We start from the raw sequence: 25,641 nt of genomic DNA, 5'->3' as shown, positions 1-25,641 counted from the left end.
TTGTTACTCAGATTGACTGATGAGTTCTTTTGGGATGATGGCTCTTTCTGCAGTCAATTCCCACTGGTAAAGCAGTTTTCACTCTACACCACTAGACTGCTGTTATTGTTGATTCTCCATATTTATCATTATTAAATCATCTGTTTGTAACTTTGTTTTGTTGCTGCTGCAAGCACCTCTGTTGGCTTTGCAACTCCCATTTGACTCCTTTTCAACACACCATTTCTTGACTGCCATTTATATTATAAAACTTATATTTGAATCTCTCTTTGTTGTTTTTTGTTTATCTTGGCCTCCATTTCAGGCACCTCATCATTGTTCAGTGGAGTATGACTTGTCTTATTTTTTTTTTCCCCAATACTATCCATGAATCTTCACTTAATGAAATCTGTAAACCTCCTGACAAACTTTTCAGTTTTTAGATTTATATTCTGTCCTTCTCACTGTAAGCAACTTTCCATCTTAGTTTGCAAACTATCTTCCCTGTTACCAAACCATTCTTAAATTTAATTGTTCTTAAATATTATGAGTTAAAATGCTCTTTTGTCTTCTTCTTCATATCTCTCTGATAAAACATAATACATTAACTTGTTTTCTTTTATAATTCATCACCTATTTGTACTGGGTCTGGCTGGGATGGAGTTAATATTCTTCATAATATCTAATATGGTGCTGTGTTTTAGATTTGTGAACAAAGCAATGCTCATAATGCACTGTTTTAGCTATTGCTGAATATTATTTGCACAGTGTCAAGGCCTTCTCTGTTTCTCACTCTGCCCCCCCAGTGAATAGATTAGGGGTGCACATGAGGTTAGGAGGGGACACAACCAGGCAGATGACCTGAACTAACAAAAGAGATATTCCAGTAAAATGGAGAGGAGGGGGAGTTTAGGTAGGTTAGCAATCTTTTGTTTGGGAACTGACTAAGCACTGGTCTACCCATGGGAGATGGTGAGTGACTGCAATTGCAGCACTTGCCTTGCTTTGTTTTCTTTCTTTCTTCCTCCACTTTTCCTTTGGTTATTAAACTATTTTTATCTCAACCCATGATTTTTCTGACTTTTACTCTTCCTTTTTTCTTCCCCTGTCCTACTGGAGGTGGAAGTTGAAGTGAGCAAGAGTCTGTGTGGCACTTAGTTGCCCACTGGGGTTAACCTACAACACTATTTCACCATATTATTAGCTATTTATAATTTTGGTAAACTTCAACTGTTTTGTCTAAAATTTTCTATACTGAATGGTGCCTGAAACTGATTTTTATTTTTCTAGACAGACCAGATAGTTTCCCAAACTGAAGGGAACACACTCCTAGCTCTTATGCTTCTATTAACCCTGCTTTGCAGGTCATTACATTTAGCAGTGGGCTAGCACCATGTCTATCCATTTGTCATGTTTCTGAAAATCCACTGAGGCAAGATGTTAAAATTTTGAAAACATGGAAGTCTGCAGAAAGTGGAGGGCTAGATCCCCAAATTCTTTGTCCATTCTGGCTACATTTCAACACACAGATGATTAGCACCTTCCCTCCAGCTGTACTTTTGGGCTGTGGTAGTACCTGATCTATCTGCCTGCCAAACCTTTCAAAGAGAAGCTATTGCCTTAGTTAGATCAAGGTTACATGGACAGAGAAAGAAACTGTGTGGTTCTCATTTAGATGAAGTAAAAATTGGGCCTACAGTAAGAGAAGAGGAAGAGGTAGGACTTGGCAAGAAATAGTTGGAATAAAGAATGAGAATAATGTATTGTAGTAGATTACAAGGAAAACATGACTGGAAATTTAGTCAAGGAGGAGACTGAGAAGGATGAAATAGAGAAGAAAAGTGAATCAGTAGGTTACTGTAGATTATGTCTGAGAGTAGTTTTTGAGCAAAGATTATCAGATCTATCTGGCTTAGAAAAAATGGAGGGACAGGAGGAAAGAAACCAAAGGGAGAGACTGAAAGGAGGACAGCTTTAATAGGTAACAAAGGTGTAGAAAGACAACATGCATGAATGGGTGAAAAGAAGGTGAAGAGCTGAAAAGGGGCAGCAAATATCACAAAGATCCTAGGAAGGTACAACAGTAAGAACTGGAAACAGGGATAGCTGAAATAAAAAGCTAGAAAAATAGAAATAGGTTGGAAAGGTTGAAGGGGTTAGAGTATAATGTATAAAAGATCATGTGCTACAACATACTCCTTTCCAGAAACTAGAATAGAAATGAAATAATATGTAATTTGTACAGTGCTCACTAGATGCACAAACATGTATACAAATGTGGAAATGTATACGTGGCTTCCAACATATGCACTTCCCTCGAGGGCAAAAGACTTCATTTACATTTGATCTCATTACCATTACATGACAAATTTCAAATATCTCCTAGAAACTCACCATCATGCTTATTTGAAATAAAAGGGAGGTTAATAACAATAATAATAATACAAGTATGTATCTGCTTCACTAAACAACCATGTCACCCTGTAAAACTTTGCTATATTTCCCGTCCCTTTCTACACGGCACCTACACTTGTCACATAGTTCAGAATAGCTGCTCAGCTATGTAGGGGAGATGCTTCTAGTTGTTCCGTAACACTAACCTAATTGGGACTGTTTGTTAATTCACTACGTTGCTATTAATCTCTTCTGCATTTATGATTTTTAGTTTTACTTGTGTGAGTATTGTCTTCCAATCTCTTTCTAGTAAACTGAAAAGGACAAGTGTGAATTACCAGTATATATTATATTGCAGTAATACTGGAGAAAGTGTTACATTGATGAGAAGGAAATATATGTTTTGAATAGGAAGAAGTAGTCTTGATAGATTAAAGAAACGGGAGTGAAAATAACTTGAAATTCCATATGATCCTGATTCCTATCGCTTCCTATTCCCAGGCAGCTGTGCCAATCAAAATAAAAAACAAAAATAATTAAACTCCTGAAAAAATAATCTAAACTTCTTCTTTAGCACTATCCCAGATAAAAAAAAAATCTTATTTTCAACTGTAGTCATTGAGAAAAGTGAAGTTTCACAGAACATTAAATTTGTTTTAAATACTTCAATATCCTATAAAGTCAAATCTTATTTTTAATATATGAAAATTTACACAACTAAAATGCATATACCACATGTTAAATCATTTAATGGAATAAAAAAAAAGTTATTAAATCAATATTGCATCAGAAAATAAAAGCAACCTTAAGATGCTTATTGTAAAAGGCTATGTTTTTACTAAACAACTTTATATTGTATTTTATAGGAATGATTTTTTTTTCAGTGGAATGCTTTTAGTACTAAAACCACAGTTCCTTTGGTGCTATTAACTAAGAAAGTTTAGCATTGTTTCCCTGCTGTATAACTTAAGCTTTTGATTTTATATTGCCATTTGAGTACAATAATTTCTAAAAATAATTTATTTTCAATGAAATGTCCCTAATGGAATGCAGAACAATGTCAACTGCTACAAACTCCAGAAAGTAAATATACAACACGAAAGCAAAAAGAAGATTCAGGGAAAACTCATTTAACACTTCCCCTTTACTTCTGAATTTATTTGTAGCAACAATACGGCAATGAAGGCCAAGAAGCGATGTCTGTTGTCTTTTTGCTCACTCTTGCAATATCTGTCTGCCAATGTTTACGAAGTTACATAAAACCTTCCCAGAAATTCAGGTGGCGATTTTTCAGAGAACCAGAGAAATTTGTCTTAAAAGCAAATCTGAAAAAATATGCTCCAGAAGCAGATGTGGATTCTGTCTCTTAATGACTTTGGAAGCAGAAAACATTTATTTTTCAAGGGTAGTGCCTTTTTCCAGAATCAAATTTTCAGCTTTCTCTTCATTTGCCAGGGAAAAGTCCCACATTATATGACTGCCTAACATGGAAGAGAAGAGAAATTCCACTTCATTTCTGCTTATGCAGTGTAGTTCTGCACTTTACCCTGCACAGTAGGAAATTATTTGGCAGTAACATAATGGAAAAAATTCCACTTCCATATGTGAGCTTTACAGAAATGTATAAATGTTTTAATGGATCAAATAATATATTATCTTTCTGACATATTTGCGTTAGAGTTAAAGCCAAATCATGTCTTTTGGCAACAGGTGCTAAGTGTCCAACATTCATTTGCATATATTTCTTTTAACCATCAATTTAAAAATGTGACTTTGATATAAGGAATTAATGTGTGTTTTGTTTCAGTTAGAAATTTGTTTCATCTAGGTTCACCTGTAAATAGCAGAGGCTGGATAAGATCCTGTGTCATAACTGACCCTCACTCTACCTCGGTACAGCTCTACCGCTATATGATCTTTATCGCCTTTGTAGAGCAGGATCCCACTGTCTTCATCTGTGGCAATCTAGTTAAAAGAAAGAAACACTTAGAAAGAACAAAAATAAATATAAAATCAAAATGCTGTATTAAGTGAATCTCTGAATTTACTGTCATAGTTTACTACTTCACCATAAAATTCTTCCTTGAAGGACAACCTGACAAAATTCTTTCTCTTCTCAATAAGCCCATCTACTTCAATATGAACATAGAGTTACTCCAGTGTCTCTTCTAGATTTTTAGCTCAAACTGCAAAAAGCTCTTTAAGTGAGCCAGTGACAACTTTGGCTAATTTTCCAAACCATGAAAAGTCATTCATACTCTTTTCCAAACAAGAATCTGCAACAGAAGCAATCTTACCTGTAGAGTGATATTGGTTTGGGGGCGTATCTTAGCTGAAGGGATTTGTAGATAGGACTCTTTGTTGACAAAGTTTATACTGATCAGCTTTTCACATTTCTCACCCTGATAGCCTGATAAACACTGACAAATTGGTTCACTCTCTTTTATGATACACTGGGCTCCATTTTGACATTCATAATTATCACAAGGGCTGGTGCGAGGTAGAACCATTGGTGGTGAAAACTCACAAAACAAGCCACTAAATACAAACAGAAAAAAAATTAGTATTTCCAAAAAAAGCAACTTTGACATAAGACATACGTGTTTGTACCGTCTTCATATCTTTCTTACCTGTATCCTTCTGGGCAAATACATGTATATCCATTAACTGCATCAGTACACTGCGCTCCATTTTTACATTTGTTGTCCTGGCAGTCATCAAAGTCAATATCACAATGCTCACCTACATATCCAGGTGTGCAATCACATCTGTGAAACAGGAAAGCAAATGGGATAGCACAGTGCCTTTTAACAATACAGTGTGCTTATGACAAAGTTAAGGAACTACTGAATTGTTTAGAACTCATAAAAAAAATGCATTACTGTGACTGTGTGTGTAATGAGTATGTAGCTTAACTAAGTTATTATATGGGGAATCTACATATGTAATGAATACAGGTTTGCTCGGTGCACATGCTTCCTCATCTGACATTATATTGAAGAACTGTGATTTAAATCTAGATATCCCTCATTAATAATTTTGACAGTTCTTGGAATTTATGAGTAATGCAGAATGTTACAAGATGTTAGGTGGCTGCAAACACCAAAATTAATCAGTATGCTTAGTTGCTGAAACTGAGACAAAGAATCCAAGACTTGTATTTTACTGATGTATATTTTCTTTTTTCAACTGAACAGCTATGAATGGACCAATGCCCCATTTATACAGTTTAGAGGTTATGGAGAGATTTTTCTCTTTGAAGTTCCACCAGCCTGATTTACTGAAAAAGCTCCACAGTTAGTGAACCAACAGAAGTCTCAAAACACATCCCCTGCCCTCCCCAAGCCAAGACAGTACGCAATGTTTTTTTTTGTTTTGTTTTGTTTTGTTTTTTCCCCATGCAACTCTCACTGTTAACACTAGTGGCAATTCTTCAGGCAATTCTCATATATTAGACTGCATGAATGCCCAGAACTCTGTGAAACATGAATGGAAAAGATTACAGATTCATGCATCCACTTGACTATTGTTTTTTAAATTAAGATGTATGTCATTGATTTAATTAGATCTTATGATTCCCTCCTTGGTGTTGTTTCTTTTAGTATCTAAAATTTGTTCTAAAGCGCCAGGAATGATTTTAAATAGCTGTGTAACTTTAAATTAAGTACTTCAATTAAATGCCTCGATTTATATTCAAGAACATGTAAGAATAAGAAAAGTGAAAAAATAATATAAAGCACGCTATTAAAAAGCTAAGTGACATACATGCTTGAAGTTGCTGCATGTGCTATTTTCTGATTTAAAATCTCAGAAAGTAACATGGAAGATTAATGAACTAGGCAGTAAAGTATAAAATGCCAAACTAGGCTTACAGAAGTGGCATAAAGAAAATAAACATAACACACATTTAAATTCAACAAGTTTTCTGTTTTCCAGTTGAAAACTATCAACTTAATTTCATGTTAATTTGAATATTTCATATATTTGAACATTTTTGCTATGTTTTAAGTAAGATGTAATTTCTTAAGTAGTAGGTATGTTAATCTGATTTTAGCACAAGACCATACTGTGCATAAAATAGGTGCTTATGACAATTGAAAGCTGCAAGTTTCCTGTATTTATTAACCTAAAGCCAATTAAAACCACTTTAAATAGTGCATACTAATTAATTATGATAAGGATACGGTGTAATTAAAGATTAGTTTTCCTGGGGATGGACTTTGGTTTATACCTTCCAGTGCGCCTTCCTGATAAATTCTTTCACAATTACTTCTCTGAAAGCAGTATAAGTGTTCCACTTCAACTAAGCACAACTATTTTCCCACTGTCCAAGCTACTAACAGGGGTTTGTATAGACTGTCACATAGACTAACTGCTCTACTCTGTGTTCCTATTTAAAAACGGATTGGAAATAGAAATGTTAAGGATCAGTAAAATTCAGTAAAACATACTTAAGATAATAATGTAGATCTACATGAAAATAACAGCCTATTCTGCCATAATGTTGGTAATAACTGAAATTAGTATTTTGAGAATAGAACTTGCTTCCACTAAAACAAAAGGAAAAGAAGTTAAGCATGCTAAAAAAAATAGAAATTTAGACTCAGTTGGACTGTGACAATATTTTAGACTTACTTGTATCCTTTGGGCGTCAAAATGCACTTTGAGTCATGCTGGCAAGGATTCAGGTTTTGAGCACAGAAATCTAGTTTCTCCTCACAGAGCTCACCTGAAATATAATGTATGCTGTCAACTGAGTGAAAATATCACAGTGAACGGAAAATAGCTTTTTTTGTTAAGCTGAAAAATGCATGCTTCATGATATAATAAATGCTACATATATGAAAGTACCAATAAAGAAATGTTAACACATAAATAATAACAATAAATACTAATATTTCAGATAATTCCTTTATAAAGTTCAATGGTAAACATCTATCCATAGATATAAATGATAATTTTGTGAAAAAATATTTTTTCATTTACAGCATTTATCTGGCTATGCTATACAGCAAAACACTAGTGCTTCAATCTCTTCTCACTAGGACAAACAAGCCAACAGTATGCTTTTCTCTTATTTATTGCTAAGCACATTACCTACAGAAACAACCAGATTTGCACTGTAAGTAACCTGTCACCTGGAAAAACCCTGTTAATATCACTGCATGTCAATACAATTCCAATTATCCCCAAACGAAAACTTGTTTTCTACTTTTTCTTAAATATGACTCTCCAAATTTTGCATTTGTTAATGTACCATAATTATCTAAAGTCTGTTTTGTGAAAAGAAAAAAAAGAATAATCTATGTCAAATGTTTACCCTTCCCTGCTGCTAGAAGCCCAACAGTTGCTCTGATTTTCAACACGGGCTGTATAATGTATAAAATATTTAATAAGATTAAAATATTATTTCACATACAACTTTATGACAAGTAAAAACTTACAGGTGTGTAAACAGATCAACAATGTCTTGTTCCCTGACTATCTAATCAGAAGATACCATGAACAGTTTATCATTGGTTTATAAGATAAATATTCTTATTCCAGCATCCATATGAAGAATGTATATATAATCGATAGGTATAAACCCTGTGCCTGCTGAATTTAGGGACTAACGGGTCTATCAGGCCCTAAAACTACGGAAGGAGTAGGGTTGTCCCTTGTCATTTGTTGAGTAATAACAGATGAGCTGGTGAGCAAAAAGTAGAAGTGTACACCAAAATGGGGAAGAAAAGAGAAGAAGATAGCACTGGATGAGCAGATACTTCCACTGCTCAAGTTAGCTTTCCTTCAAAGAAGCACAATATTTGGTATCCCTTAGTTTTACTTATCTGAGCATGGTAGTGGCCTGCAGTGTAGTTAGGTGAAGAATCAGTGTCTGCTGGAGTGCAGCCTGAGATTAAAATAGCATATAACAGCTTCACCTCTTCCCTGTAACTGTTGACACAGTACTGAGGATAAGGACAGCACCACCATGAATACAGTATGGGGAAAGAAGGACAGACCATTTAGGGACACAATTTGGGTAGAACTGGGAACTGGCAGATGGGAAGATGGGAGAAAGGTACAGGATAGTAACATTGGAAGGGAGATTTTTGAGAGAGTATGTGAATGAATATATCTTCCAGAATACATTCGCATGTGTGTGTATCAGCTCTTCAGCTACTACTGTCATTAAGCCATAAGGTTTCTGACATTTTATATTGCTCCTTGCCAAGTGCCTTGCACCACACAGAAGCTGCCTTCTTGTTTACATGGGCTTCTCTGGAATTCTAGAAGTACATATCATAATAAACTGAAAGCAACAGATGGTCAAAGATCTATTTGTCTTTTTTTTTAACAGGTTCAACAGATCCTCCAGAGAAGTTTGTCCTTTCCACAGCAAGTGTGCTTACATACCACTGTTTAAACTGCATATCATGAATATGAAAACTGACTACCCAGGATTTGAGACTTATTTCCAGGACTTGTCTTAGGGTATGTAGATCTCATTTCAAATGATGGATAAATAAACAAAATCTTAAAATAGTTGAGGAACTGTCTACATTACAGTAATGATAGAGAAAAAGGCAAAACTGAACCAGAGCTAAAGATGGTTATACTAGATAAAAACATATCTGAAACATGTATGATAGGTGTGGTAAGACATGGGACCTCTACATCTTCAAAAATGAGAGAAGAAGCCAAAACTAGCTAGATAAGTACTTTGCAGCCATCCAAAAGATCCAGACTGGTTCTACACAAAGATTAAAAGAAAAAAAAAATGATAGCACATTGCACATATTGCATTTTATTTTCCCTATGAAACAAAGTAAATCTTTGAGTTAACACAAGAAAATGGCCTTCAAGCACAGGCTACTTAACAGTCCTCAGGGAAACTGTCAGTAACAATGTGACTCAGTCAACACATGCAAGAAACTGAATGAAGATCAAATGCAGGCCACTGAAGATGACGAATACGAAGGATTTTAATTCTATCCTCAAAGCCTCTTCAAACTCTCAATGGACTTATTAGTCTGGAAATGTGCAACTGTTATGACTAGGTCAGTGCACAAAGAATCCTGAAATACCAGGGATTCTTTGCATCCCACGATATATCAAGTAAAAAACAAATCCCTTTCTCTTTTCAAAGGGTTCTAATAAAATAAATATGTATATAAGAGGAAGCAATTCTTCAGATAGCATTTAGTCAATTTGCAGAATTTTTTGTAATAGCTGAAATCTGTTTAAAGGCCAGCAATGTTTAAGAGTGAGATAAAAATATGGGAACAGAGAATTCAGAATTTCAGGACCATGGAGTGGAATGGGCAGAAATCACAGTTTTTTTAACCTAGCTTATACACATTCCTATGGCTTAGAAATGTATATATGTGCCTACATATATGTATATATATATATAAACACACCTATACAAATATTTTATTATGGCATATATTTGATATTAAATTACATGCATAAGTACAAAATATATGACACCCCAATTACAAATAATAAAAATATGGCTGTTCAGCACTTACAAGACTTGAGTAAAAACTCCTTTAAACATTTCCAAGTTTATTAATTCTGACAGTATATCAGAGACTTTCTGAAAGTGACATATTGAGCCTATCGTTCAAGCAGGGCTGGAGGTTGCCTGTCTCTAGTTAGACTCACAGTAGAACTTCCGTGGAAAACCCCCCAAATACCTAAAAAAAGGCAAATTAGATCTGTAATAACAGGAGCAAGCAATGTCACCATTGCTGTCAACTTTACTGAACTGGCATTGATTTTGCTACAGGATAGTAACTGGGCCATGGTTAGATTATTACTGGCACAGACCTCTGAAATTTCTTGGGTGGCAAATAGCTTTATTGAGTAGTGTCTAACCCTGTTCGTTTGTTTTAGATTTCCTTTTCTCTCCATTCAGGTACTTATAAAAGACATGATTTCTTAGAGTACACTGCATTTTAGTATCACAGGTTGATGGCCCTTAAACAGTACAGATTTACATTCTGAATGGAGTGTTCCCATAACCAAAAGACAACAGTTTGCAAAAAAGTTAATAGAAAAGTAAAAATATGTGACATGGAATCTGAACCACTGAAGAATAGTTCCCTGACAAAGCAAAATCTCTTTTAGTGTACTGAATAACCAATATGCTATTCAGAATTTAACTGAGATAAGGTGAAGGGGAGAAAGTAATTATTTGAAATGAAAAGACAGTGATGAAAGTGAAACACTCATTGAAGGAAATAGCAGATTTACCAAGTTTCCTCTCAGTAAAGCCAGGGAACCAAATGTTAAGAGAGTTCCCTGATTTGTGAAGCATAAGACAATGTTTTAAAAACCATACTTCAAAATAATGAAAAAAGACTGTGAAACAAATGTCTCAATTCAAGGAAGCATGACATCAATGTGTGTGTACATTCTTTTGTTCATTTAATAATATTGTAACTGAGGCTTCTGTAAGGGCTTGGCTAAGTAATTATGTTTTTTGAAAGATGGGAACATTTCTGTATGTAGGAAAATAAGCAACAGACTAGTTTGTTTAAAAATAAGCGGTGGATAAAGTGTCAAAAATCCTATGAAAATCTTCCAGAGTTTAATTAGAACCATCAGTAACTGTTCTCATAAGACATCTTGCTTACTTAATCAAGGGAGTCTGGATTCTGGCATGGAGTAGCACTGCAACCAGTGGAACTCTGTGTTGTCAGCACAGTCCAAATGAACACAACACTTCTAGGTCAAGACTGGAATATTTACTGAGTTTTTGCAGCTAGATACAGAGGATGATGCAGACGTAAACAGACAGACAAATAGTGATGATGAATTGTACGTAAACCTTGACCAACTAACCAAAGTTATAAGTTTGCTATCTTCACAGGTCAGTTAGTGTTTCCTCCGTGTACGTTAATTCACTTTTATGACTTGACGAGATTATAAATCACAGAAAAACTTAACTCTGGATTTTGCAATATATACAGATGTAATACAACAAATAATGAGGATCAGTGCAATGAAGAAAAGAAGGATTTACACCATTGTTATCTTGAATAATTGGACAATAAATTCAAAATACCGTCAAATAAAGCAATGTCAGCCACTGTATTTCTGAATGAAGAGTTCTGACACAAATGGACATGGGCTTCTGAATATAATAGCATATTTCTCATTACAGGCAAGCTTACTGAAGAAACAAGCTGAAAATCACTAGCGTATTAAGAAAGATGAGTATATTAGAATAAAAACTGAGACAGAATGCTAAAGAAAGAATGGTTGGTTTTAGTTATCCAAATCAGGTTTCTGCTAGAAGACTTATTCACTGTTCCAAAGCTAAAATACCAAATATATATTACAGACTTACTGGTAATTGCTAGAATAGCAGGATTTTATATGTGTACATATATGTCCATTGCAGCTTCTGAGCTTGGTTGTGATATACTATGAGTCAACTTCTGAAGTATTTATGTTGTATCAATTCGGTAGTATTATTTGAGTCTTTGACTGGAGGTTTCTGTTTAATTGCTTCTGATTCAAATAGCCAATAGTGTGTAGGAATGGTTGGAAAGTATCAGTGCCATTTAACAAACTTTATACAGAAAAGTGGTGCATTTTTATAAGTCTTGAGTGTGATGAACAGTAGACAACATAAATTATTTAGTCTTGAGCTCATTATTCAGAAAAGACAGATAAAAATATCCACTATAGGAGGGACAATTTTTCTTGCAATTAAAAAAAGTTCACAGTCACGGTAGGATGCCGTTTATAACCACAAATCTGAACATGTTGTTGGAATTTAATATTAAAGTCAAATTCTAGATCCAATTCACTGCTGGACTGTTCCTAACTTTCACCATTACTTAACTCTGTTCATCTATGCACCATGCTTGTAGATCTCCATGTAAGATGGGGCTTATTTAGTTTTACATTTCATTTTACATATGCGGTTTGGAAACAACAAAGAAATAGTAACTTTAAGGCAGGTAAGCTTTAAGACAATTTAGGAAAACAAAAGGATGGATCATAGACCAGAATCGGAAATGGCAGTGATCAAAGGATATAATATATATTCCCCCCTTATGAAAATGCAGTAAAATTACTTTAATACTCAAGCTTTTTATATAGAATAGTAATTTGAAGTATATTAGGCTAGATGAAACAGAAAATTTTACGAGTGATAAAAAGCAAGAGTAGCAAAGGTATCTCTTTATTCTAAGAAGCTGTAACACTTATGTGTAGTTCTTACAAGAAAGATGATTATGATCTTGATTTAATGAAATAATTCAACTTTTTATCAAGTTTGATATGATATGATTTGCATTTGATTAGTTGCATGCTTAAATTTTAGGCAGGTGCTTCTTTGATGACCAAGTGAATTGAAAGTAGTAATTCAACTCCTTTATTGTAGTAGCAAGAAGGCCATGTAATGAAGTTTTGAAACATATATAAATATATACATATATATATATATCCGTGTCTAGGGCTTGCCTAAAGTGAGATGATTACTTAAAATTATCCCTTTTTTCCTACTGCTGTCACAAATCACAAGATGTCTGGCATGATAAAACTGACTGATCCTCCAAGCAACTTACAGACCATTAATAACTTTCATGTTCAGCTGGCAAGCTAATAGATCTATCTATCACATACACATCTGCTTCATTTTGGTGCTGAACTTAGATCACATCCCCTGGGTATTTGCTAATTTGTTTGTGAGAAATTTGTTCTTGATATAATCAGTAGTTTTAATATGTTAGAGTTCACACTTGTGTAATACATTTACAGTGACTACAGTTCTGTTTAGGATTCATTGCCTTCCTACCTTTAATCACATTTAAAGACATTTAAACTATCAGCAAGACTAAATATACAGAGGTAACAGCTGCTTCAACTTGAAATGGAGACTTGAGTCTCTTCATGGTAGCATCTTCACTTTATATTCCATTTGAAAAGCTACTTTTCATGAACATAGAAATTAAGTCTTTCTTTTAATTTCCAGAAGTAAATACTAAAATTCTGTAATTTACGCTACTAGAAATCAGTGACAATGCAAAATTTTATCCATGAATCACAGACATCGAACTAGTTATCGTGATCTTCTTGGTTTTGGCTTGGGTGGGGTTTTTTTTATTAATTTAAAACACAAAGAACTCAACTTTTATTAATCAACATAGACGGTATAATTGCAGCCTTGCTCAACATTGTTATTTCATGGATAATAAACAAATGTCATTACTAGTGAAATATTATATTGCTTTATAGACTGTACAATATATTTATCAAATTAACGCCAAATACACTACGAGACGATTAATTTGCTTTTAAAAGTAAATAACTAACTTCATAAATATGTTGTCGCTGATTATGTTAGCTCTCAGGTTGTATTGATGATCAGATTGTACAGAGGATGACTTATCTCTTAGTGAGATAGGTGTTAGGCAAAAACTTTAAAAAAAATTAAAAATCAGGAGCACCCAAGGTTAAGTGTCATAAATCTCTCCACTACTACCTTTCTTGTACCATAGCCTCAGCTTAATGTGTTGATTTCAGTTTCTTTAGACATTTACAGTGAAAAAAGGCCACAGAAATTATGAGTAAGATTGACATTTTATACTCCAGCATATTTTCTAGTAGCATATTTTCTATTACCATAATGTAGCAAAGAAATTAAAGCAAAACAGTGCTATAAAACAGAGAATACATTAGAACAGAATCAAGGTATGCCTTTAATGTGATGAGAACAAAGATTTCAGAAATTCAGCATGTAAACATTTTTGTTAGTCCTATCAATGGCTGCACAAATTTTTAATACATCTGAAAAAAAGACAATGAAAGTAGTATTAAAGTACTCCTGCACAGCAACCTGCATCTTCAACGACATTCTTTTGACATGTATTCACAGCAAGAGCCAAGTGCCTAATTTGAGGATTTGCAATGAGCTTTCTAAATTATATCTATATACGATGTGTTTGATCATTTGTAAGAACTGAAATCCATGCACCTTTAAGGAAAGGAAAGTGAGAAACCAAAGTAAGTGAAAATAGGCTTAAAAGACAACTGACCTTTTTCCACTTCATTCAGATTAGCAGCTTGCAGTGACAAAGACAGAAGAGACAAGAGACTTTTTACATTGTAATACAACAGCATAGCACATTAAGCTAATGCACAACTATAGCAGCAGAGAGGTTGATATAGCAAAATGAAGCAAGCTTCAGAGTCTCACCTACAGCAGAGCAAAACAAACAGAAAAGGTAAGAAGTACATGCCATTGGTGGCATAAGAAAGGTTTTACTTCTGGGTCAATTAGATCTGTGTTCTAATGACTGATGATAATGAGCAAGAAAAATGATTATCTGTAATTTATAGAATGTACACAAAATGACCTGAAGTTTACTAGACTGAGGTTAAAACAAAAGAGATGATAATGTTAAGAGAATAGTGAGATTAAAGAGTGCAGGACGTAGTGAGGTATTTTAAATGTTTTATTTCTTAAGGTTTCACCAGACACTCCGAGTGTCTGCTGATTCCATTTGCTTATTGTTGTTTCAGAGTTACAGTCTGTGATCTTAAGAAAGCTCATAGTATAGTGCAAATACCATTCCTTATCTTTCCACCAGCAACTGTGGAGGTAATTGTAAAACTTAACTGAGGCAGAGAGAAATGGATTCCTGATTACTAAGCAACAATAAAATATTTTTTAATTCTTTGTTTTTAAATCAACACTGCACATTTGAGAAGTCTCAATTTTCAAGGAATTGTTAGAAAAGTCAAAAAGTGACTGTATGGTTTTGCACTGCAACATTCTTTATAACATTTTTTGAAGTTTTTGTATATATTTTCAGAGCTAATTTGAGATTCTAACAAGCCCTCCACATGGAAAAAAACCCTAAACTTCCCACACCAACAAGTTTCATCTGACTTCTTCCTTGTACTGTGCTACTGAAATGTAAAGTATATTTGCAGATAACCATTCACCCAGAAAAATATTCTGGGCTGGTGCACTTCCACATTCAGTACACATATGCTGTGACATCTTGAACACAGACAATTCAAAGTATTGCCAACAGAATTAAAAGAGAACAGGACAAGCCCATTGTCCTGATATGTATACTGTCCCTATCTCCAGCAACTTACAGCTCAGGGACTTCCTGAGCTAGAGATAAGTATCTTTGAATCTAAAAATCTTTTTATCTAACTGAATATATAGCCTGTTTGGTTGTTAACTTACCTTTGCCCAGCTAGTACATGAATTCATCTAGTGAAAAATACCTTTCATAAAAAAAAACACATTAGCTATATGCGTACCTGATTTTAACCTGCTAGAACAGATACCAAAATCCCAATGTTTACAAAGTTCCTCATGAAAATCACTGTATCCATACTGGAAAAGGATTCTGTTACTTCTCTTTCAAATCAGGCTATAGGCCAGATAAAAAAAAATCCTATAAATTGTTACCTCAGACACACTTGCGGCAACTGTAAGATTACTTTATATTCTGAACACTACCATTTCTAGATCCTGATGTGTCCAGATTACTGTCAGTCTAATTCTTAACATGCAAGGTTATTTAATTGCTATGCAAGATCAAGAATGACAGACATTAGGACCCCTTGACTAGCTTAATGTTTTATATTTTCTCTTTACAATTAATCTCAAAAATAACTTAGGATCTCACACATTGTGTGCTATCCTCAGATGCCTTGTAAGTATATTGTAGAATTCTGTACTGTACCCTGTGGAATGAAAAACTTGAACTTTTGCTACAATTTTTGCCCAATTCATCTATAAAATGAGTTGAAGCTCTGGTATTGTATGTTTAAAAAATAAATTTGCCTTTGTTTTTGGTAAAGTATTGAAAAAAATCTGATGAGATAGTGTAAATTCTCAACATTTTTTAAAAAACAGAAAAGCTAAACTTACTGATTACAAATAGACTGTTTAATTTTAGATCTCCTGAGATGATTCTCACCTACTCACATGACCTACTGACTTCAGTAGTGATTATGAATAGGCAATACATCTGTAAAAGGAAAACTCCTGTTCTGAAAGAGCTATGGTTAGCAAACAAAACCACTTGTCATATAAACTCATAGAATTTTCCTTTTAGAATTATGCAAATTATGAACCAAATTAAAAAAATACACTTTGTTGTATTTTGACTGAAGAAGCACAACTGCAATACAGACGTCAAAATGTTACCAATGTTTATGCTCTCCTTTTTGCTCTAATTATATAGATATATAGAGAAATGCTACAATTGCTGTTTCCACTGTAAATGTAGAATGCACAATCACAGTACTCAGAAATGCAACAGGCACCATTAATCAAAGTTTTAGGCTACCACATATAAACAAGCCTTTGTATCCACTCCATGGGTATTTAATACAAAACAGTCCTTCCCATGGCATCCTGTGAATACAACAAGCTATTGACTCTAGCAGTTAAATGCACTTACAGCAATGATGAAAATGAAGAAATTAGTGACCCAGGTAAAAACACGTGCAAAGCTGCAGAGGAGTAATGCACGTGCAAATGAATTGTCTACTACCCAATAGATACATGAAACTTCTTAACATGAAGCCACTGAACGGAAATACTGGACTGATGCAACTTTGGTTTACCTTCTTCCAGCCTACACAACAGAATTCTGATCATATTTTTAAAGGAGATAGGAATTGACCCCAGCAGAGCTGAAGCTTGACTCATATGTAGCTGAAATATAGTCATAGCAGAAATAGCAAACACCTGTCTCTACTTATTGATTGCTGTTATCTATTATTTCTTTCTAAGGCTTGAATTGTCAACTGCTCTTAGGTATTAAGGTACCAGTACTTGGCAAACAGTATTTTGTCTAAGCAGAAGATTATGTTTGTTCTTCCAGATGTGGGTCATCCACTTATTATTACATACCTCATTCTGGCTACTTATATTTTTAACCTGTGTTGCTGTAGGTACTGTAGCTTATGCTGTATGGGGAAATTTCTTTCAAACATTTACCCAGCATAAGTATTGACTGGATGAATATATATATTAGATCATGAAGGTGTATTTCTTATACCTATGTTCTATCATCTTCACTCACTGTGGATTTAAAAATTGACTTTAAATTTGAATAGCCTAAAACGTGAGCAATACAATAGGTTGCAGAATGAATAATGGAAATACTTTGGATTAGAAAGGATTTAGCTGTGTTTTCAAAAAATTAGATTAACTCAGGAGTTCACCTCTCCTCCCAGTTTTTCAGAGCTCATATCTAGTGCTTCCCGAGGACAGCGAAAATCTGATTGCACAGAGGCAATAGGACTGATTAAAGTAAAGATGCAGGATGACTGAGTAAATTCCCAAGTTATGGTAGATTTTTTCTTTTTTACGCATTTCAAATCATGGTTTTGCCAATTTAAGCTCCTAGTGGTCAACTAGCTGACAGAAAATAGATCTGTCTAGTTAGAAAAACTATAAAACAGAAAACAGATCAATGTAAACAATAGATCCTACTCGTTCTGCAGTGTCGCTGTTCTGACTATCCTCCATTCCCACAGAGATGATGACAGCAAGCAAGAGACCTTCTGTCTCAAAGACAGAGGAATACTTTGGCCTGGCTGCCAACGTATAAAAATAAATAGACACTCTCCAATGAATCTTTTTTTTTTTTGGTGCTAGAACAGAAATCATCACACTCTGTATTAATGTTTCAAACAGAGGGCAGGAAGAATCCAGGGGTGCGAAATTCAGTTCCCTACTGGCACAGACAGATCCTTTTTTTGCCCTGTTAGTAACATGAGGTATACAGGATAAAAGCAGAATATTTTTCAGATTTCTACAGCTACAGAGGTTCTTCATTGGGGTGTCTGGGTTAGGTAAACACTAGGGAGGGACACATTCTAAATTATCTTTTAAATAAAATGTTGTAATTTTGAAACTAACGAAGGAATTAATGAGTGGGCATTCAGTCTACTTTTGACTACAAACTACAGGAGAAAAATATTGAGGGAAACCTGGCGTTAAGCCAATTGTAGAGGAACTACTAATTCACCTACAAACTGAAAACTACTACTGTTCTGCTAGGAATTATTGAATTACCTGTGCTTTCTCTTATACTCCTACCTGTATATTCAGGTGGACAAAGGCAAGTGTAATTATTAATTCCATCCACACAAGTAGAATTATTTTCACAGTCATTGTCTTCACAGTCATCAACGTTTACTTCACAGTTTTCACCTTCAAATCCATCTGCACAAGTGCACCTGTAATACAGAAAACAAACTAACCACATGCACATTTTAGCTGAGAAGATCAGACAAGAAGTTCTGTGATTAATAGGTAGTCCATAATCATTATCCCATAAAGGAGCATGGTTGATATAATGTAAAAAACCATACAATAAATGTTAACAAAATATTTTTCATATTTTAAATTGCAGAAAAAGGGCTTCTAAATTCATGCTTTACTCTTTAGATTAGGAAACTTCTCAAATTAAATTACTGAACATTCCTTTTGAAAAGCATGCTACATTTATATTACAGGATTAGATTGCATTTTTTATGGAAAGTGTTCCTTTTTTTAACGTTAAACACATGGAAAAGACTGTGGAATCAGCGATTAGTATATAATAGCAGTATTCCACTATCATTCAGTTAAATGCACCAATATAAAGCTCTATTTAACATTCCATGCACAACACATGCATCAATATATAGAAACAAAGCCTGTATAAACTCAAGGCAGTATTTTTTTTTAAAGTATGTTTATACAAAACAAATACATCAAAATAGATAGTAAATGTAAAAGGTCACTCTAACATGACTTCACATACATTTTCATGTAATATGCACTACCTATAATTTCTGCAGCTTTCATTACAAGATTGCTTTGATTTTCAAAATATGTAGTGTTTAAACAAATAAATGAAAAAGGTCAAATTCTGAGACATGACTATGTCACTTTAAATTCTAGGGGCAAAGTAGTAAGATGTATACACTTAATTTTTAATAGAAAACTACTTAATCTTTGGGAAGAATTTGGATTAGAAAATAAGAATAATGTCATAATGAATTGCAGGATAATGAATTGTATCTTTTTGAAGTGTCACTTCTAACAAGCTTGAGGTCTAGATTATTAAATGACTAATAATTTCACATAAGAATGCTAAAGAACTTTATTTCATAATTCATGAAGTACATCTGGAGTAATTGTACTGTGTGATTAAATAACTCAAGATTAAAAATGCTCACAGCATGTTTATCTGCTGGCATACTGAGTTTCAAATGAATCATTAATTTTCTGTTTCACTGGGATTTACATTTTATCATTTACATGCTGTCTGTTGAAGTAATACACACAACAACAGATGAATTGTGAGATTTTTTCAGCAGGGATCTAGCTAGTTATTAATTAGCATAATGGAGTCAATACTATGTTGTCTTGACCTGATATGCCTCAACTAATCACAATCATTTGTTATTATCAGCTTCAAAGCTTTAGAAGCTTTCCAAGGACGGCAACATGCTCTGAAAACTTCAGAAGCACTGAAAATCTGCCTTTGTGGTGCACTTACCAGCAAAAACAGAGAACCCAAAGATTAACACTAAAATTATTTCAGCATATAAAACTCAGTACTTTTCCATCCTGTTATTACAATTAAAAACAACCTACCAGAAACCATCTTTTTCTCCTTCTTTCAAATGGCAAGTTCCACCATGGTGGCATGGGTTACTAATGCAAGCATGAATGGGAATATCACAGTCTTGACCCTATGTAGGGAACAACAATTATAATTTAAGAAGAAAATACAGAAACTATGGAAAGGAGCCAAATAAAGGTTGTTAAGGAGAAGTTTACATTTCAGTAAGCTTTCTCCTCTTCATTCAGTACCTACCTTGAAACCATATGGGCAAGTACATCTATAGAAGTCAACTGGATCATTGTTGCAGGTTCCATCATTTTTACATGGATTTGATAAACAGGGGTTACACTTTGCAAGAATATTAACATCCACAGGCCCTTAAAAATACAAATTGGATGGTCAGAAAAAAACAACTATTAATTTATATTTGACAGGATATATCTGCCATGTTGCTTTAAAATTTAAAAAGTATGTTTTAGACTTTGTGGAATTTCTGTATGAATGGAATGCTGGACCATCCTTAATTCTTTTGACATGACCAAAGAAATTTGGGGTTGGATTTTGGTTTTTTTTTTTTTTTTTTTTTTTTTGTTGTTTAGTTTTTTTTTTTTAAAGAAGCTGACCCCAAAGTGATTCCCATATCCCTATTCTCTGAAATCTGTACAGTTCTGAACTATGATAATTACCTTTCTTTTGTATTAACAAAATGAAGACGACAATTTCAGCTTTTGTCTCTATACAGGGTAAAAAATGCTTATGAGAAAAAGGGCTACAGTTTGCAATCCTTCCCTTTACGGTGCTACTGAGAAAATCATTTTAAATTTATTTTTGGTTTAATTTATATTTTATCTGCAGGAACCTAGAGATGGCAAAACAAACCAGTAAAATTACCTGTAAATTGTTTGAACATCTGTGAACTGTAATGTAAATTGCATTGTCCAAGCTATCTAACCATAAATAGCTCTATATTGCACCTTGCTCCCTTATGGAGTCAGTCACTGTTCTGCGTATTACTGCATTAGTTGATTCCACAAAAAATGCAAACTGTACGACATGCAAATGAAGGCGGTGATCCATTCTTGCAGTCTAGTTTCGTATATTAATAACAACAGAATTCATAAATGAATATTGTCAAAATCTGAAGTTTCAGAAGCAAGACTTAGAACTTTGGCCTACATAAATCTTATCCCTATTATTTAAGTATTTTTAAGATATCTTTTTTTTGGTTGTTGTTTTATAGTGCTAATGCAATCTTTTCATGGTGAATTTTCAAGTTAGGAACCATCCATTTTTTAATTATTTTTTTGTCAGACAATCAAAGAGATCACTGGTTAGAAATATATGTGTATAAATAAAGATTAATTCTCATACACATTGTGACAGAAAAAAGTTGGATTACTGTAAGAGAAAATGGATGATTTGGCCAAATGATAATAAGAGAATGAACATACATTCTCTACTACCTTTCTTAACTTTTTTACTTATTTTTCTTTGCAAAATTAATGTCGGATTAGTCATTGTAAAGGAGCTGGCACAGAAGGAAGCCATGTGATTATAAGGATACCGTAGGGGGTGTTAGACAGGGAGAGGCTAACTTTATTTATTTATTTATTTTTAAATCTTCAGTTGCTGATATCCTTCTGTGTCACAGCTTGCAAGCAAATCCAAAGAGATGAACATGGTAATCTGTGATAAAATGCTTATTGCCAAAGCAACAATCTGTACGGATCATTGACTATTCTTGTCTTCATTACCTTATTTTGCAAGAGAAGTCTATACCTGATTAAAGTTTCTGTTGGACCAGCAAATAGCAGAGGTAGAAGAGGTGAAACAAACACCACAGGATTAACATCTAGAAAGTCATGCCTGTGAACTCTAGACTATTGCTGACTATTGATAGTACATTAAGAGGTTCTGTGAAAAAAAATAAGGCAAATACTGAAAAAAAACCAAACTTGTAACACTGTGCTGAAGCCTGGGAAGTCTATGCTTCCATGCCTCAACTGTTTATTCTGAACATTATATCCTCTTTTCTACTTGTTATACAATAGAATGCTAATGATTTGGCATGAATTAAAAAACATTCAGTAACTGAGGTTATTTTCCTAAATGGATTAGCAATCTAAATTTCACTTCCAAAACAGACCCAGAAAATGGGAAGCTAAGTCTCAACAAGATAGTAAACAATACTGGATCTGATTTTGTGCTGTGATTATTTCAATTATATATGTAGTATCCAATAAATGTTAACATTTTGATTTATCATTCTTCAATTGTAAGATCAAAAAATTGAAATGTTCTAGGTATTTTTACTGAAGTCTAATGGAAAGGCAGTTCTGGAACCTATTTTCATTTGCACTATACCATTCCTTTCCTCTTTCAGCTTGTATGTGTTAAAAGTCTTGTATATGAAAAAGAATTAGGTTCATAACATACTGTTTAGTTTTTCATATTGCAGACATACACAGTCTTGAATAAGCCTTAACTGGAGAAAAATCCTTAAAATGAAAGAAAAAATATGCAGTGTTCTTTTGTCAACAATGAAAACCTAACTGTACTTTATTCACAGACATTCACAAATGCATGCAACTATCCAATATTTTTTAAGAAAAACATGACACAAACCCTCTCAAAATCAGTTTCTAGAGAAACCTGTTGCAAGAAGATGTTTAAGGTCTGACTTCTTTTGACTCAGGAACTCTTATCCTCTCTTGCATATGGCCTCAAAATCAGTATCTACACTGAGTCACTTATAGTAAAGGTGCTAATGAAATCACTGATTTTAGTACAACGTAGTGGAAACAATTGTTTCAGTTGGATTATTTTCAGACCTCAAACCCAAGCTTTTAACATAACAAAACTGTTCGTACAATATATTAAATGATATATCATGAAGAGTCAGCTGTAAATTCATCAAAGGGGAAAACAAACAGTAAACATGCATGTCTTAGGAAAGGAGTCTGCTTGAGGTACACAAAAGGAAGGTCAGAAGGTCTGTTCTTAATCAGATCACCCATCTAGATCTACTTACAACCTTACCTGGTATCAGAAAACCACAAGGCCCTGGAATCTCTAGAAGCAGGGCATGGATAGTAAAGGGGTAAAAGTAAAAGATTGAGAATCTGTTAGAGGCCACTTTAAAAAAAAGAAAAGAATACCCATAAACCTAGAAAAACAACTGAAAGAAGAAAATACTAAGGGATAATTCCTGGAGTAAAAGAATTCAGAAAATTAGAGTAAAGTACAGCAATTTTATGGAGCTTTACAACTGAAATGAGACTTCATTTTAAAATGCTAATTTTCACTGGGAACTAAGAAATTCAAACACCTGTTTCACTTTCAATTGAATCCAGAGATACTGATAAGGGGGAAGTACACACTACTCTCTTCCTGCAAATATATACACAAATAGCAGACCAGCAACATATATACATACAAAACCAGTCCTCTCCCTCACAGCCTAAAATTTTGGTTCTAATATGAATATAGAATCTTCCTAATTTCTATTCAGCAGTTCATTTTTAAGCAAAAGACAAAATTACTTATCTTTGAGTAACAGACACATAATGTCTTACAGGGCCATCATGTCATTGAAAAGGTGCTGATTTGCAATCTGTAATTATGAGCATCTTCATAGGACAGTGGCAGGAAAATTATTTTCTCTCAAAGGTATCCATAATACCAGATCTCCACTCTTGGAAGAGAAACAAATACAGTTCTTACCCTGAATAATAATGTAAAGGATATTTTCTGATGGGCAAGAGGGAGTAAGATATACTTTCTGGATTGTTTGACAGAAACATAACAATGATTGTAGGCAGGAGTGATACAGTTTTTAAAACTTACAGAGCTGGAAATTAACCAAATGAGTCCTTCATGCTCCTGAAAATATTCTTTCCCTTATATCCCTACAACAGCGTGTAACAAGAGCATATCTGCAGTAATGTTCAGTGGATGCTTCTAGAGAAAAACAATCAGACGGCCCAGCAAATATCCTGTCTAAAATCAAACTAAGGGACTTTGCCACAGATGAGTGTCATATGCAATGAACACTGGCGTGACCTCAGAGATGTACTGTTGAAGAATTGCAAGAAGGATTTGGAGGGAGAGACAATTCACTGGCATCAAACACAACAAAATGGGTTCCAGTGGTTTTTGTTTACAAAAGAAGTTTTTTTGACAGAAAGCCTAAAGAGATAAGCCTAAACAGGATGAACATGCAGTAAAGAACAACTTTGGATGAGACAAAGTCCCATTGCTTTTTTAAGGAAGAAACTATGAAGGGATTAAGCACACCTTTGAAGATACATTAACAGATTAATAAATCAAAATAGCTTGAAGATTACCAAGACTCTGAGAATAAGTTACTTCTTAAGATTTATGATCATATTTATCTGATGCCTCAGAAATAACTATAAACTTAGTAACAGCTTACAAATATGAACACATGTACATTTTGGTTCTGGTATTTGGTGGGTTTTTGTTTTTGTTTTTGTTTTTGTTTGTTTTTGTTTTCCCAATGGGGGATTTCAATATTTCTAAATCAGGACCATAAAAAATGAAGATACAGCAGAAGACTTCTGTGTTTTCAAAACGTTCAAGAAGGGAGAAAATTATGAAAGAAAGGAAGATTAAACAGTAAAACAAAATCAAGTTCTCCTCACATATGAGTAAAAAAGGTACTTTTCTAATAAAAAAATAGTAAGGTTCAGAAAAAGAATCTAGGAATTAACAGACTATATATAAGTTGTGAAATATGCCAGCAACGTTAGTACCAAGGTGGACATAAATACTGTTGGTCCAAAACAACATTTTAGAATAAGACCTATATATAACTAATAAAATCCCTTTATCTACTTTTTTTTTTGTTTTTTCATACTTTCTTCTGAAATAACAGAGAAAGCATTCTGGAGATATTGATGCAATTATGCACCACTGAGATAATGCAGACTGCAAGGATTATGGATGCATTTACAGTTTTTCCAGTAAGCAGTCTGAAGGAAAAGGACAATGTTTGGCTAAGGGAAGTGTAGATGTTTAAACTGTAGTTCATGACTGAGACAGTACCAAGTACCTATGTACATCTATGTATTGAGGAATACTGTATTGCAAGTTCAAAGACTTTTTTTCTGCATCTACTGTTTGAAAAGAAATAGACATAGAAGTCTTTAAAATAAATTAAGTTACTGAACGGAACCAATGGATACATCCCTCAGTATGAGGAGGAATAATGACAAGGCTGAGTGAAGATGCTATAATAAATGTATTTAGAGCACACAGGACTCTTATATCACAGCCCAACTATTTGTAAAAATTCAAAACTGACATTTCAAAGAGAAAAAAACAACAGTACCTTGGCAAGTAAATTTTTTAGAAGGAGTTGTGAGAAGAAGCTTATCTGCCATTTCTCCAGGACCAGCACAACGTGCAATACCAGGTTCTTTGTATTCTGATTTTACCCAGTCAGATAGCCACTGCATGTTGCAATCGCAGTAAAGAGGATTTGCTCCAATAGCCCTACGGAAAATGGACAAACAAAAAGCGAATAAAGTCTTAAAAAAGAGAACCCAGAAAACACCTTGGCAAAAAAATCTTCAAACCACAAATCTGCCCTCCCTCCACCAAATTGACCCTAAGAGCATGAAGTGTCTGGATTTGGGTTCTA

General features: G+C 34.0%; 1 protein-coding gene across 1 annotated transcript in view; it reads right to left on the bottom strand.

Annotated features, from left to right (window-relative positions):
* Positions 1-25,641, bottom strand: part of SLIT2 (slit homolog 2 (Drosophila)) — a gene marked incomplete at its 5' end in the record, with an annotated part of 112,033 nt that overhangs the window by 15,903 nt on the left and 70,489 nt on the right. Inside the window, 8 exons of the mRNA XM_010081372.1 lie at positions 4,208-4,338; positions 4,671-4,911; positions 5,004-5,141; positions 7,009-7,102; positions 18,458-18,597; positions 20,006-20,103; positions 20,229-20,353; positions 25,330-25,493. Of these exons, the coding sequence (XP_010079674.1) occupies positions 4,208-4,338; positions 4,671-4,911; positions 5,004-5,141; positions 7,009-7,102; positions 18,458-18,597; positions 20,006-20,103; positions 20,229-20,353; positions 25,330-25,493 (1,131 nt within the window). The remainder of the gene's footprint in view (positions 1-4,207; positions 4,339-4,670; positions 4,912-5,003; positions 5,142-7,008; positions 7,103-18,457; positions 18,598-20,005; positions 20,104-20,228; positions 20,354-25,329; positions 25,494-25,641) is intronic.

The sequence above is a fragment of the Pterocles gutturalis genome, unplaced genomic scaffold (assembly GCF_000699245.1).
Source record: "Pterocles gutturalis isolate BGI_N339 unplaced genomic scaffold, ASM69924v1 scaffold18004, whole genome shotgun sequence".
Classification (NCBI taxonomy): Eukaryota; Metazoa; Chordata; class Aves; order Pterocliformes; family Pteroclidae; genus Pterocles; species Pterocles gutturalis.
This window is presented reverse-complemented; position numbering and strand designations above follow the sequence as displayed.